Genomic DNA, 15,173 nt, shown 5'->3' with positions numbered 1-15,173 from the left:
CTGCAGTCAAATCAAGCCAGGGGGACAGAGTTTCCCATTAAACCTCCCTTTACTCAGCTCAAAACAAGCACAGGAGACAGAGCTTCCATTAAAACTCATCCTTTTACTGCAGTTAAACTCACAGAAATTGGGACAGAGCTTCCATTAAACTAAAATTTTACTGACTTAATCACAGCACACCCAAATGTGATATAGGCCCTGTCCGCACCTATATGGATTAATCTGAAAAAGTAGTTATTTCCCCTCCGTTTAAAATAAAAAAATCCCATCCACACGACCGGTGTTTTAAAAAATATCTCCCTCCACACGAGAACGCTAAAACGATTGCTGCATGCGCAATACACCAATTGCCATGGTAACAGATGTGCGAGCTGACGTCATGATGTCAGCGTTTTCATAAAGCTCCGTTTCTCTTGTCCACACAAAGACAGAGAAACCGGAGTTTTGAAAAATCTCCACCTTGGAAGGCGTTTTCAAAAAGCTTAGTTTTCAGTGACTTAAAACGCCTTTTTCGTGTGGGACGGGAGGCCAAAAACGGAGGAAAAAACAAGTTTAAAAAAATCCATATAAGTGTGGAAAAGGCCCCAAAAACACATCATGACACTTTTAAAATGACTTAATACACTAGTGGACCTGAACGTGCTATCCTGCACTCCACTACACCTGAAAGTTGGCAATTAAATTTAGTTTAATTCAACAATAGTGTCAAGTGAACTTGTATCATTACCTTTGATCACCTGTCAACTCTCCTCTGAAGTTGACTGGATGAGGCATTGAATGATCACTCTTCATAGACAGACAGCTGGGTACAGGTGACCCTGCCCTCTCTACCCGAACCCTGTGAACAAAACATGGAGACAGAGCTTCCAGTTAAACTCATCCTCTTACTACAGCTCTAAAACACAGCACATGGAGACAGAGCATCCAGTTAAACTCATCCTCTAACTGCAGCTCTAATTCACAGTACATAGAGACAGAGCTGCCAGTTCAACTCATCATCTAACTGTAGCTCTAACTCACAGTACATGGAGACAGAGCTTCCAGTTAACTCATCCTCTTACTACAGGTATAACTCACAGTACATGGAGACAGAGCTTCCAGTTAAGCTCATCCTCTTACTGCAGTTCTAAGTCACAGCACATGGAGACAGAGCTTTTAGTTAAACTCATCCTCTTCCTGCAGCTCTAACTCACAGCACATGGAGTCAGAGCTTTTAGTAAAACTCATCCGCTTACTGCAGCTCTAACTCACAGCACATGGAGACAGAGCTTCCAGTTAAACTCATCCTCTTACTGCAGCTCTAACTCACAGCATATGGAGACAGAGCTTCCAGTTAAACTCATACTCTTACTGCAGCTCTAACTCACAGCACATCCGAATGTGATATAAGGCCCTGTCCGCACCTATATGGATTCATCTGAAAAAGTAGTTATTTACCCCTCCGTTTAAAAAAAAAAATAAATCCCATCCACACGACCGGTGTTTTAAAAAATATCTCCCTCCATACGAGAACGCTAAAACGATTGCCGCATGCGCAATACACCAATTGCCACGGTAATAGATGCGCGAGTTGACATTATGACGTCAGCGTTTTCATAAAGTTCCGTTTTTCTTGTGCGCACGAACACAGAGAAACTGGAGTTTTGACAAATCTCCACCTTGGAAGGCGTCTTCAAAAAGCTTAGTTTTCAGTGACTTAAAACGCCATTTTCGTGTGGACGGGAGGCCAAAACGGAGGGAAAAAACTACGTTAAAAAAAAATCTGTACACGTGTGGAAAAGGCCTAAAACACATCATGACACTTTAAAATGATTTAATACACCCATGTGGACCTGAACGTGCTATCCTGCACCCCACTACACCTGAAAGTTGGCAATTAAATTTAAGTTTAATTCAACAATAGTGTCAATGTGAACTTGTATCATTACCTTTGATCACCTGTCAACTCTCCTCTGAAGTTGACTGGATGAGGCATTGAATGATCACTCTTCATAGACAGACAGCTGGGTACAGGTGACCCTGCCCTCTCTACCCGAACCCTGTGAACAAAACATGGAGACAGAGCTTCCAGTTAAACTCATCCTCTTACTACAGCTCTAAAACACAGCACATGGAGACAGAGCATCCAGTTAAACTCATCCTCTAACTGCAGCTCTAACTCACAGTACATAGAGACAGAGCTGCCAGTTCAACTCATCATCTAACTGTAGCTCTAACTCACAGTACATGGAGACAGAGCTTCCAGTTAACTCATCCTCATACTACAGGTATAACTCACAGCACATGGAGACAGAGCTTCCAGTTAAGCTCATCCTCTTACTGCAGCTCTAACTCACAGCACATTAACTCTCTGATTCATGCAATTTTACCTCTTTCTCGCAGGGCCGTGGGTTCCATCGTCAGTCTCGGTCTCCTCTGAGGAACTCATTTTAGAAACAGCGCCCCCTGTCTCAGGACATCTGAACACACCAGATCAGATTCACAAGTGGGTTCTGACCCAAATTGGCAGACCTGTAAATACACACAAGAAGAACATGATAACGCACAGACATAATAATACACTGTGAGGGCCACATAATGTAAATGTGTAACACAAAAAGGTAATTAAATTACGTTTGGTGAATTAAAATATGTACGCACCATATTATGTTATTTGTGCATTTTATCCCACTGATATACTCAATGTATGTATTGATTTCATAAAAAACGTTTTCAACGTACAAAAATGCCAAGTTACTCACACATACAAGACCACTCCAGGCCTGCCATTAAAAGTATTGATATCAAAATGACGCCAAGTTACGGTACTACAAACAATATAGGCTATCTTGCCTCACCGAAATTAAATAAGATGTATTCCAAAGCAATGCTACCCAATATTTCCTCCATTCTTTCAAGTCAAGTGAACCTAAGACCCCATGTTCCCAAGACTGTAACCTTACCCACTAGGCCACAGGCAGATTAGCTGTTTAAACTGGGAATGTTTCAGAGTAAAAAGGTATGGGTATTTTGCGTGTGTATGTGAGTTTTTGATTGGGTCGTGAGGGTGAGGATTTGGCTGATGTCGGTAAAATGTCCAATGGGGAGACATGTTGTTAGTGGGATAGGCGGCAGGAAAAATAAGAATGAGAAGAAGAAAAAGAAGAAGGAGAAAACGCAAAATCCCCTTAGTTTGGGGCTTTATTGTGTGGACATGTGAAGTTGTTTATGAAATCTGTCTGTTGAAATGGAGTCAGAATGTACAGAATTTAATGTTTTTAAGGGCTGAGTGTCTGTGGCTGTTGTGGTTATTTCTGTGGGGAACCCTGAAAAGTGCCAAACTCTCGGTGCTGTATAGGTATGGGGCATGCCCCCGCCAAGGCGTAACTTGGCGGGATGGCATACCTGCCATCCCAATAATGAGTCCTTTGCGAAGTATCGCAATTTTGTATGCCGGCCCTTTAAGAGTTGCGCTCAAGCAGCAAACAGGTGGTGACGGGCCAGGTTTTTTGAAATAGATTGGGGGAAAGAGATAGCAACGGAGAATGGAGTAAAGGGGAGTCAGCAGAAAATAATCAAGAATCCTGAGATTTGTTGGCGTTTTTGTTTGGATTGTATTTTTTTCAATCTACAATTATTCAACAGTTCCAAGACACGAAAACGAGTAACCTGCTGAACCTACGTTTTAAAAGAATTCTCTTCTACTGCATCAGGAGGGTGAGCCGATGCTTTTTGGGTTTTTTTTTTGCTTCTTTGAATGCAATGCATTGCTTAATTATTTGTTTTTGGAGAGGAAAGAAGATTCTTGCACTTATGCATTAATTTTGGTTTCGGGACTTATTTTTGGCACGTTTTCTGGATTTGTGTTTCCGTGGATACCTGACAACTAAACTAAACTCGGACTTCAACTTTAACTGTTATTCAATGGACAATCAGTTACTATTTCACATTGCCAGTTGAGTAATGATTGTACCTGGGTTTATGTTTTCCTGATCAAATGAATTTGTTATAACAAACACACACACCATGCACTTACACACTCATACATTCAAGCAATTTAGTGTCTCCAATTAGCTTAACCTGAATGTCTTTGGACTGTGGGAGGAAGCCCATGCAGACATGGGATGAGAATATGCAAACTCCACACACACCACCATGCTGCCCTCCAGCAGTTTTAAACTTCTTCATTATTGCCCTCACAGTAGTAACTAGCATCTTCAGTTTATTTTTTGATCCATTGCCTGATTTTCAAAGGTCAGCAACCATTTTCATTTCGTTCGTCAGTTCTTTGTCTTTCTCTGTGGCGAAGATGAAAAATGGGTTTCACAAGCAGGTTCTCAGTTTAATCCTCCAGTGAAACAGGAAGCCATGGAAGGCCACAAGAGCTTCTCAATATTGGTGTAGATTTATTTTGATTTTATTTCTAAGAATCTTTAGGGGTGCTAATTATTTTTATATATATTTGGGAAATAACCCTACCGGAATCCAACCGTCACACTAGAGGGCACCAGTTCCCCCAATCTTAGTTTGTTTTCTGTGCCTGTTTAATGCGAATTAAGGTGTTGTGTCGCAAACATTTAATAGCCTGACCAGATTCACATTACAGGTACCTGTAACTGATTTGACTAGTCAAATAGCAAATTTAAGATCTAACTGCATTTTCACTCATCAATTTTAATATTACATTTTGCTAGTAAGATTGAAGTTACTTTCGTCATTCAGTTGTATGTGACCTCCTATTAAAAGATATCTACAATTCAGTTTTGACTATCCAAAACGTGAATTCCAGATACTGTATCGCCATTTCAATTATGACTAGTCATAACTCAAATTAGAGATATCGCCACATTAGTTCTGACTTAGTCATAATTTCAGTTAAAGATCTTCCATTCCTCCCAATTTAAGATGTCAGGTAACGGGGGACCAGGACCCAAACGGGAAAAACACCAGGAACTCCAAAAAGGTAAATACAATCAAAGACTTTACTCTCATACAGGTAACAGAAAAGAGGGAACAAAAACAAGGCCACTTTCAAAAACAAAAACAGCAGAATTTTCACAAAAAAAAAAAAAAAAAAAAACACACACACAAGGAAACAGAACTCGGGCAGGGCAGAACTCACAGACAGAAACGAGGACAGAAACAGACAGGCAGATACTCTCAGGCAGAAACACAAGGAACTAGCACCCAAATCAGGAAAACAGAGAACTTAAATAGCCACAAAGATAACAAGACACAGGTGAACTCAAAGCACAATCAAACCAGAGCAGGGAGGGATAACGAGACATAAAGAAAAACAATGACAGAATAATTGAAAACAATAATACAATTAACACAGGGGTAACTAAAGAGGGTGAAAACTGAAATACAAACTGAAGTACCGCCATCTGGCGGCCCAGAAAAGGAAAAAACAGAAACAGAAAAGGGCAGAATCCTGACAATATCTAAATGATTTTTTTGGATAACTGAATTTAAGATATTACTAGCCAAAATATGGCAAGCCATTTTAACATTTAATAACCTGTGCGGTTTCACATTACAGATATTTGTCATTAATTTATGACTAGTCAAAACGCTAATTTAAGATATCTCTAATTAGATTTTGACTAGTTTCGCCACTAAGTTCTATGTAACTCCAATTAAAGATATCTACAATTCAGTTTTGACTATCTAAAACGTGAATTCCAGATATCACCACTTAAATTATGACTCTTAGCAAGTAGGAAGCAGCCATTACCCATAGCACCACTTGTCACAAACACATATGAATTGTAAGGTCAGCTAACCTTATTTTTTTCCTAGTGGGAAAACTAGAAGACCTTCGCCGGTTAGCCTAGCCGCACTGCTAGTCTGCCCATAGATAGACACCCCCAGTCAGCCTGCGAGAGTAGACAGTAAACTGTTGCGATATCGTCATCCAGTGCCGAATTGGGACATTTTATTCACTCGAACAGGGTAATGTTTATTAAAGTCGTCCTAATATGTCCATGTATGTTAGGATGGACATGACATTTCGCAGAAAGGTAGCTTATATAGGTAAGGTAAGGAAAGGTAGCTAAATACCGGACACCTACTACTACTCCCCCCCCCCCCCCCCCCCCCCCCCCCCCCGATGAACAGGACGGGACAAACGCCGCAAGGGAGCATATGTCTGGTTTTGGGATGGTGTACAACTATGAGTAAGATGATAATATGTATCATATGTACCATTATCTGTGTTGTCTATTTTACCTGCTATGGACCTCTTTTTAAGATGAGTCTTGAATAAAGTTGAAGTTAAATGATATATAGAGTAATCTCTGCTAATATAATCACTCCACTGTATATTTTGCCTCAATATTGCAAACCAATTAATATGATTTAGTAATGGGAATGATTTCCTATGAAACATAAAAGAATAAGTAACAACCTCTTAATTGTTTAATTAAAAACAAAATCCGGGTTTATAGGCTACTGCAGCGTCAAAATGTCAACAACAAGCGACACGTCCTGTGACCTCCGACTGGCTAGGCTACCTCCTCACGAGGTAGAATTGGTCATAGAATATCAAAAACAGGCTACTGAAGTAAACTTTCTGAAAGGTTATTTCAATATTACTATCTGGTCTAAATGGTATGTTCGGACTCCGTGTGAGCTCTTAGCTTATCAGGCTACGCATTAAACACACCATTTTATTGCCATTGTCAGTTTTTCTGAATTGCGCTGGTTAATGCGATTATACTTGCAGATTCCCATTCCTCCCCGCAGCCCTTTACCTTCAGCTTCTCTTACCTCAGTTCCACTCCACAACAGACGGTTTACTCCGTTTTTAATATTTAATTTAATTCCTTCTTTCCTGGGGATTCTTTCTCCTCCATTTTTAAAATGGCCGTTAAGTTTCAGTTTCTCTTTTGGACCGCATTTCCTTACTTACTGGCTCAACTGAATGTTCGATGGGCGGAGTTTTATATACTATTTCTTAGCTGAAGCAGTCACGGTATTTAATAAGTTATGCAGAAGAAACAAATATTTCATCCATGTAGATCTTTGCCAAATTTTAGCACATAGCCTTCATATATCAGACCTAATCAACAACTCGTGAATTATAATGTTGGGATTTAACGTTCTCCAATATAATGGTGTGACCTGTAGGCTGAATACACAAATAAGCCTTTTTGATTATAACAAAGCATTTCAAGACAAATAGCCTACTACAGACAGCAAATTAAATAAATAAATAATTTAATGCTCCACCAGTCTCCCTGCCATAGTCACTGACCCTTTAACATCCTGAGTGATGGCCCTATGTAACACGCTAATGTGTGAGGTAAGTGATTTTTAAAATTTCCTATTACAAAATAATAAAAAATAACAAGCATGTGCTTTTGTTTATAAGTTTGTGTAATTTTTGGTATTTTGTCTGTACGTCTTGTGCCTTCCCCAATCAACTGTTTCTTTTTTTCTCTCTCTCACTTTTTTTTTGTTGACAATTTTTAAGGTTAGGCTATTTGCCCTTTGTATACTCATCAAATGTGTTTGTGAAGTATTTAAATAAAATAATAAAAAACTAACGAGAGCTGACTTTCTGTGATACCTGCTCTTACCCGTTCCACTTCATTTTATTCAAAATGAATCAAAATGTATGTACCATAATGAAATGTGGAGAGACATATATACATATGTATACACATACAAACAGTTGAGGCCAAAAGCTTACATACACCTAGGCTAAAGATATTCAAACTAAGTCTTTTATAACTCTGCACATTTCATGTTGCCAAACATTTAGTTTGGCAAGTCAATTAAGGCATCTGCTTTGTTCACATCAGAGGTAATTTTAAAACAATCGATTGGAGACATATTTATTTCAGCTTTAATTCACTATCAAATTTTACATACACCTAGTTTAGTGTGTCTAAACAGTCTGGAAGATTCCAGAAATTGATGCAATTACTTTTTAGAAGCTTCTGATTGGCCAATTGTCATTAGGAGTTAATTGGGAGTTAATTGGCACATGTGGCTGTATTTAAGGGCCTACTTTTAGAGCCACTGCCTTTTAGCCCATGATATGATGAGAAAATCCAAGCAACTCTGCCAAAAAATTGTGGACCTCCACAAGCCTCGGGCATTTGGGCGGACGTACGCCGGTGGTGTGCGTCCTGTCCTGAATGTCAATTAGTGAACGCCCCAGCCACCCCAAAAGCGCCGTTGTGCCCCCTACCCTTAACAGAGGTCCCATTTGATAGAGTTGCTATGAACCTCATCGGCCCATTTGAACGGAGCACCCAGGGATACCGTTTCGTATTGGTCTTAGTGGATTATGCGACCCGGTATCCCAAAGCAATGCCTTTGCGCAATATTTCAGCTAAACGTGTTGCACAGGCTCTGTTTCAGATTATCTCCCGCGTCAAAATCCCAAAAGAGATTCTAACTGACCGGGGCACTTCGTTTGTGTCACGCACACTAAACGAGCTATACGGCTTATTGGGCGTCCGGTCTATTAGAACCAGCGTGTACCATCCCCAAACGGATGGGCTCGTTGAGCGTTTCAATAGGACTTTGAAGTCCATGATTCGGAAGTTCGTTCACGACGATAGCCGAAATTGGGATATATGGGTAGTCCCTCTATTATTTGCAGTGCGGGAGGTTCCCCAGGCCTCCATGGGATTTTCTCCCTTTGAGTTATTATTCGGTAGAAAGCCTCTGGGAATATTGGACCTAGTTAAAGAAAGCTGGGAGGACGGTCCAAGCCCCAGTAAAAGTGAGGTACAATACGTTATGGACCTGCGAGCAGAACTCCATACACCCCTAATTTCTCTCTTTACCCTGCAGGTCGATGCCTCGGACAGAGGGCTGGGGGCCGTTTTGACCCAGCAGGTGGATGGAGTCGATTTCCCGGTGCTGCACATCAGCCGGAAATTATGACAGCGGGAGGCGAGGTATAGCACAATTGAAAAGGAGTGCCTCGCCATCCGGTGGGCGGTCGGTCACCCATTCACCCTCTGTTCGAACCACGCTCCCCTCCAGTGGCTCCACCGCATGAAGGATGCCAACGAGTGAATCACCCGTTGGTATCTGGCTCTGCAGCCCTTTATTGACAGTTGGCTTGAGGACGGTCACGGGAGGCAGTTATGGACTGACGGCAACTTACTTTTCTCGCCCGAGGCAGAGGGGGGGGGTCGTTTCCAGCAGGTGGATGGCTCCCGGCCTGTCATAGCGGATCAGGGGAGGGAGGTAGGGCCAATTGAAGTTTTGCTTGCTCAGGGGGGTGGCACATCACCTCTGGACCTCCTCGTGCTCCACGCTGAAGGATGCCTAATCAGCACCGCTCTTTAAATGTTTAATTGTTTAACGATGTGCTGATTACCTTGACAGGAGCCTGGGTGTTTTAAAAGGCGTTCGCCGAGGCCTGGTGTGACGGAGGAAGTACGGCAGTACGGCGATTGTATTGTAAAAACCCCATGTAACCGGGTGAACGAAAAGCCGTGTGTTCGGCTACAAATAAAAAGAAGTGATTACTTCGAACTTGTTTCTCTCTATATCGCGAGCGGTGGCACTCACCTTGCCACAGTACAACGGTTCAGTTGGAGTTTGGGTTGCTTACAGCAGTACTAGTGAATTTCATGATGGGAGCAGACAGTGATAACGTTGTCGTAAATATTGTTTCCCCCCATTATTACCCCATAACGGGCAGTTTTTTTTGGAATCCTGTAGAGTAGTATCCTTCCTCGACTCAGTGCACACAATGACGCCGCGAACACATAGGGTTCCGTTTCTTAAATTATTTGTACATGTCCGGTCTGTGGTCCCGATTGAATGAGTAATTGATTGAATAAATTTGTAGTTTGTAATGAATTTACTTGTCTGCGACTCCCTGATCTGACATCGGTTTCAAGGAGGTTTCCCGGAGTTGTTGGCAGTTTCCAGAGGATTCCCCCTGGCTAACGTGGATTACAGAGGACAGGAGCAGAGTTAACACCATCCTACAGCCATCCTGCTTGTCTCTTAGGAGTGATGATTCATATCGGCGTGTAAGCACACACACATTACAGCGTTCCTGCTCTGAACATGGACTCAGGCTGGTTGATCTGAATGTACAGAGTAAACAGGCACATGCTGACTTGTGCATCACATCTCATGTACAAAATCTATGCTCAAATGGTTTTAAGGCCACGTCTGAAGGGTTTATCTATGCTTCCTGTACTTTCGGGGGCACTAGGTGCTGTGTGGTCTTCACTCATAAACCGGTTGGATTTTATTCATATTTTAATAATCTGACTTTTTATCCTAGGAGCAGGCATATCATAAGCTCCCCAGAAACCTGATGCTAAAGGCATTGTTCAGTTCTGTTGTGCAGAGTGACCGCAAATGACCAATGTAACACCAACAATTATAATATGAAGCTTATTTTCATATACACAATTTCTAGATGATCTTATTCAGATTCCTTCTCACATATAGCAAGTCATCTAGCAGAATTGCAGAGTGAGACACGCTGATCATGGAGGAAAATCATGAAACTCCACAACAGAGCCCATAACAATGCCTCTACATGCACAAGATGTCTTCCAGTGTGGAGAGTATGTATAATGTTCTTAAAATGTTTTCAGAAATCGCATGGCACTTTCTAAAATGGCCTTAACTTGATGCACTTAAAACTAGTTTTTCCTATACATATGAAGGTTATAGATAAATACTTGTGACCTTTGTGACAGAAATTACTTGCACATGGAAAATACAGTGGATTTCATATAAGCCATCTCTACTGAACTTGACTTGACTTTATTGTCCCTGTAGAGAAATGTGGATTGCAGCACTGTGTTATGTTAAAGGGCATCACAGACGCAGACAATAGAAAGTTAGAAACATTGCAAATGTCACAGTAGTAGTAGCACAGGAGTATACAATATGCAGAGATGCTACACAGGCAGCCCAGTGTGACACAGACAGCTGGAGCAGCCAGATCAGCTGGTATTAGGCGTGGCTGGTGCCTGATGGCTCTCTGGTGTCTGAGTGAGTTCCAGTTTTATTTTTGAAAGTAGAAATATATAACTTGACATAACTGCGAGACAATATTTTACAGTAAGATAAGATTGCTATTAAGCTACTTGAACCAATTCATATGCAGATGAAGACATTTGATTGCAAAAGCAACTGTCAAGCTGAGAAACATTAGCCATAATCTGAATGCTGACTTCAGTGACTATTGAGCATGTGCCTCCATCTAGTGGTGGGTTCTTTAATAGGTTTTATGAAAGGTTGTCAGGTTTTGAATGCCTTCACATTATGGTATGCCTACCATCAAATGTATATCACGTTAAATGTCATTAAAAACAAATTATTATGATTATTACTATTACTATTATTGTAGTGGTAAAAATAGGTTAAGTTTCTGTCCTTTTGTTTCCTATGTTCCAGTAAACATTTCCCACTTTTATCCACTTCACTGGGAGTTGGGCGCAGTTGTCTGACGCGTGTTGTAATGAAAATAAAAATGCATTATTGTTGTTCTTGTTCAATTTATTCACAAATAAATGAACATAAAACTGCAATAATAAACTTAAAATTAAAGTCCATTTAAAGTTTCCAAAATTCCAAGTCACTTGTGGTTGCAAAAGCACGGTCAATGACCATTTCGCCTGCACCGGCTACTCCGCGGCCCGCCTCACCGCCATCTTAAATATAATTTATTCCCCCTTCTCCTATAGAGGGACACACTCATAAAATAATCAATGCACACTAAACAATAAATAACAAATACATGATAAATTCCATTATAATTTCAACTTAAATGTAGAACAGAATAAATAAACTTAATATCTTTTTGGGGTTCTTATTATAAACCAACATAAATGAGTGGCTCCTACAATTATTATTATTAGTAGTAGTAGTAATAACAACTTCAAAAAAAAGTTGAATTTAGTGTATATTTTCCAGAAAAAATGAGCTCAATTAGATTACACATAACTCAAATGGGTGCCACCCATAGACCGTATAAAAAGACCAGGTTAAAGCCTAGTGGACCGAACCGGCCGACGTCACAGACATGGGCCGTGTAACTTTATCACTCACTCAGTCAGTCAGTCAGTCAGTCAGTCAGACATTCGTGTTTGTAGGGCCGGCCCCGCTGTTGCGGTCCGGCCAAAAATAGGTCAGTTCTAAAGGCACCCGAGGAAGCCGTGAGTCTCAGTAATTGTTGGTAGAGATCCAATCAAATCCCTGTTCGTTACCAAGAATCTACCAATGAATTGAAGGGGATAGCCAATCAGAGCGCGTATGTCTACCAAGACCAATCGCTTGCTTGAGTCTCTCGGGCTGAGAGACGCGCAAATATTGAATGAGGTAAATCGCTGTTTTATTTTCCTGTGTCGGTAGGTAAAGATAACCACAAATTTAACTGAATCGTAACTGGGAAAAAGTTATGACAAGCTATGGATAAGTATGGTAATGTTACCAAATGCAAAGAAATATTATTTTTTACAGTGTTCCCTTTGTTAAGTCAGCTTCAAACAAGGTAGCCAACTAACGTTCACCGGTTTAAATTACGGTAGACGATTCAATCTGAGGAATTGTTCTTAATTTACATCAGGCACAACAAGGTAAATATATTTTTAACCTTTAAGTGTATTTTCTCTGGCATTATAAATAGCTTGTTTTATATGAGTTTATGCCTTTAATTTATCTGAATGATCCTTTGTAATGCTATCTGGATTGAACTCTGGCCATTTTCTGTCATTTATAGATAATCAAATAACCTTGCTCACACTGTAAGAAAATGTCCTAGAAATAACCTATAGCTAGCTACATTTTTATTTTTCTTTCTTCATTGGGATGGCAGGTATGCCATCCCACCAAGTTATGCCTTGGTGGGGCAGCATGCCCCATATACACCACTGAGAGTTTGGCACTTTTCAGGGTTCCCAACAAAAATAACCACTAGACACTCAGCCCTTAAAAACATTAAAAAACATTAATTTCTGTACATTCTGACCCCATTTCAACAGACAGAATTCATAAACAACTTCACACGTCCACACAGTAAAGCCCCAAACTAAGGGGATTTTGCGTTTTCTCCTTCTTCCTGCTGCCTAGCCTACAAACAAAATGTCTCCCCATTGGACATTTTACCAACACCAGCCAATCCTTCACCTACACAATCCAATCAAGATCTCACATACACATGCAAAATAGACATATCTTTTTACTCTAAAACATTTCTTATCTCAACAACTGGTCCCTTTGTGGCTGAGTGGTCAATGTCATGGTCTATGGATCACAGGGTTCCTGGTTCAAACCCCACTGGAAGCCAGTTTCTGAACTGTGCTTTTTTGCTCACTAATATTTGCTTATTATTTATCAACAATTGCTTTTGCATCACATCTACCCAGCTTTCACCGAACATATACACTCCATTATGATGTACCATCTGCACGTTCACTTAATTGGCTACAATATCTTCTGTAAAACCACGGACAAGTTTGACAAAAAAAATTCACACATTGAACAGCTATGTCATGGTGGCGCACTGCCAAAGTTACAGAGCATAAAGGTTGGAACACAACCAGAGAGTCAGTTAGAGGGGAGGACACCAAAATCAGATGCCCTCCTTAACTCTAGATTGCAGTGTTTGAAACAGTGCCTGTTTGTACACACTTACACAGAGAGAATAATGACTCAGTGCTGTCTGTGCACAGTTACACAGAGAATAAGAACACAGTGCTGATTGTACACAGTTACACAGAGAGAATAAGGACCAGAGGTGGGTAGTAACGCGTTATATTTACTCCGTTACATTTACTTAAGTAACTTTTTGAATAAATTGTACTTGTAAGAGTAGTTTTAATGCAACATACTTTTCACTTTTACTCGAGTATATTTGCGAAGAAAAAATGTTACTTTTACTCCGTTATATTCGGCTACATTCCGCTCGGTACTTTTATTTTTTACCCATTTTTTTTATTCAAGGACGTTCTGTTTGTTTCTTTCTCTCAGAGAGACTTCAGCCAAAGAGGCTGACTGATCTTTGCTTTGGCGCTGTCATAGCCCCACATGACTCCGTTTCACCAATCAAACGTAGCCAGTCACAGCACACAGAAGGATGAGTGGGCGACAAGATGGCTGAAACAACGGCGGGTGATTCGTAGGAGGCAGAACACCCCTGGCCTCACGTTCAAACTATGTTTTACTTACAGACTACCAAAAACAGTAGTTACATTATGCGCTGCCTTCTTTGTCTGCCTAGAAATGTGGACATTTCAGCCTACAAGAACTCAACTTCGAACTTGAGAAAATATGTGGCGGTAAGTTGTAGGTTAGTTTTGGCTGTGGATAGCTAACTATTTGACTGAGTGGTCATTTATTGTCTTGGACAATCCGTTTGTGAAATACAAGCGCATTCGTGACGCCTGGGTATCTTCCAAAATAGCTGCGCGTAATACCACACCTGTTGTTTACGTCATTGTCGCCCTTTTTAGTACAGTCTGGCTTGACTGACAATTCATTTATTCTAATTTAAGTGAACCTAACGTTAGTCAAATATTTGCATTGTCTTGCCCGTAAGCCAGCGGCGCAAATTATGGGTCTCGAGTTATCCATGGGTTTATGGGGCGTGGAAAGGGGAGTGGTTACTGTGTTCGTGACGCACCAAGTTGACAACTTTCTCAACCGGTTGAAAATAGGACGATAAATTTAAAACGCATATTTCTTCAAAAATACAGAACGGACATATTTAATACTTTACTCATTGTGTTTCTTCAATGCCTCTTGTGCAAATAGCACATAAAACCGAGAAAGTGTGACAATCACCATGGTACTCCTTTAAACTAAAAAAAAACAACTGATATTTACATATTGCGTTATTCATTAACACTGTACCACTTTATTTATATACCAACTCCTGTGTACCATTTTCCTATGACATGATTTCAGTTTCCAATCCGAGAGAGTAGCCTACACTAGACTGTCATCCGCCATTACCGTTGTTTTTGACCGTTTTCGCGAAAGGAATTATGGTATTTTTCCCAGTCGGAGCATGCACGGATGCACACTTCAAATTTTGATCAAATGGAGTGCGCATCCGGGTACTTTATCCGTGCTCCGCACTACCGAACTTCGGTTTGGACTCGCACTCCAAGATGGAGGCATGCTCGCTATGCGCACTGGGAGCATGGAAGTGTGCGGTTTGGGACATAGCCAAAGTTTGTTTACGCTAAACC

The 15,173-nt window shown here is 40.7% G+C and overlaps 1 protein-coding gene and 1 long non-coding RNA gene across 4 annotated transcripts in view; one reads left to right on the top strand and one right to left on the bottom strand.

The window, feature by feature from the left end:
- The window catches only part of LOC135245748 (uncharacterized), a 516,260-nt gene that overhangs the window by 407,608 nt on the left and 93,479 nt on the right, over nucleotides 1-15,173 (top strand). The window lies entirely within an intron of this gene.
- The window catches only part of LOC135245707 (NACHT, LRR and PYD domains-containing protein 12-like), a 343,935-nt gene that overhangs the window by 282,729 nt on the left and 46,033 nt on the right, over nucleotides 1-15,173 (bottom strand). For 2 of the 3 annotated variants that reach the window (XM_064318954.1, XM_064318953.1), the window contains exons 1-2: nucleotides 6,751-6,853; nucleotides 2,370-2,511 (exon numbers count right to left, since the gene is read on the bottom strand). In XM_064318954.1, coding sequence (XP_064175024.1) covers nucleotides 2,370-2,428 — 59 coding nt within the window. In that variant the 5' untranslated portion in view covers nucleotides 2,429-2,511; nucleotides 6,751-6,853. Of the gene's footprint in view, nucleotides 1-727; nucleotides 839-1,928; nucleotides 2,040-2,369; nucleotides 2,512-6,750; nucleotides 6,854-15,173 lie in introns of those variants that run through there. The other variant, XM_064318951.1, reaches the window with a different exon arrangement.

Source organism: Anguilla rostrata, chromosome 19 (assembly GCF_018555375.3).
Source record: "Anguilla rostrata isolate EN2019 chromosome 19, ASM1855537v3, whole genome shotgun sequence".
Lineage (NCBI taxonomy): Eukaryota > Metazoa > Chordata > Actinopteri > Anguilliformes > Anguillidae > Anguilla > Anguilla rostrata.
Note: the sequence above shows the minus strand (reverse complement) of the source record. Positions and strands in the feature narration are given on the sequence as shown.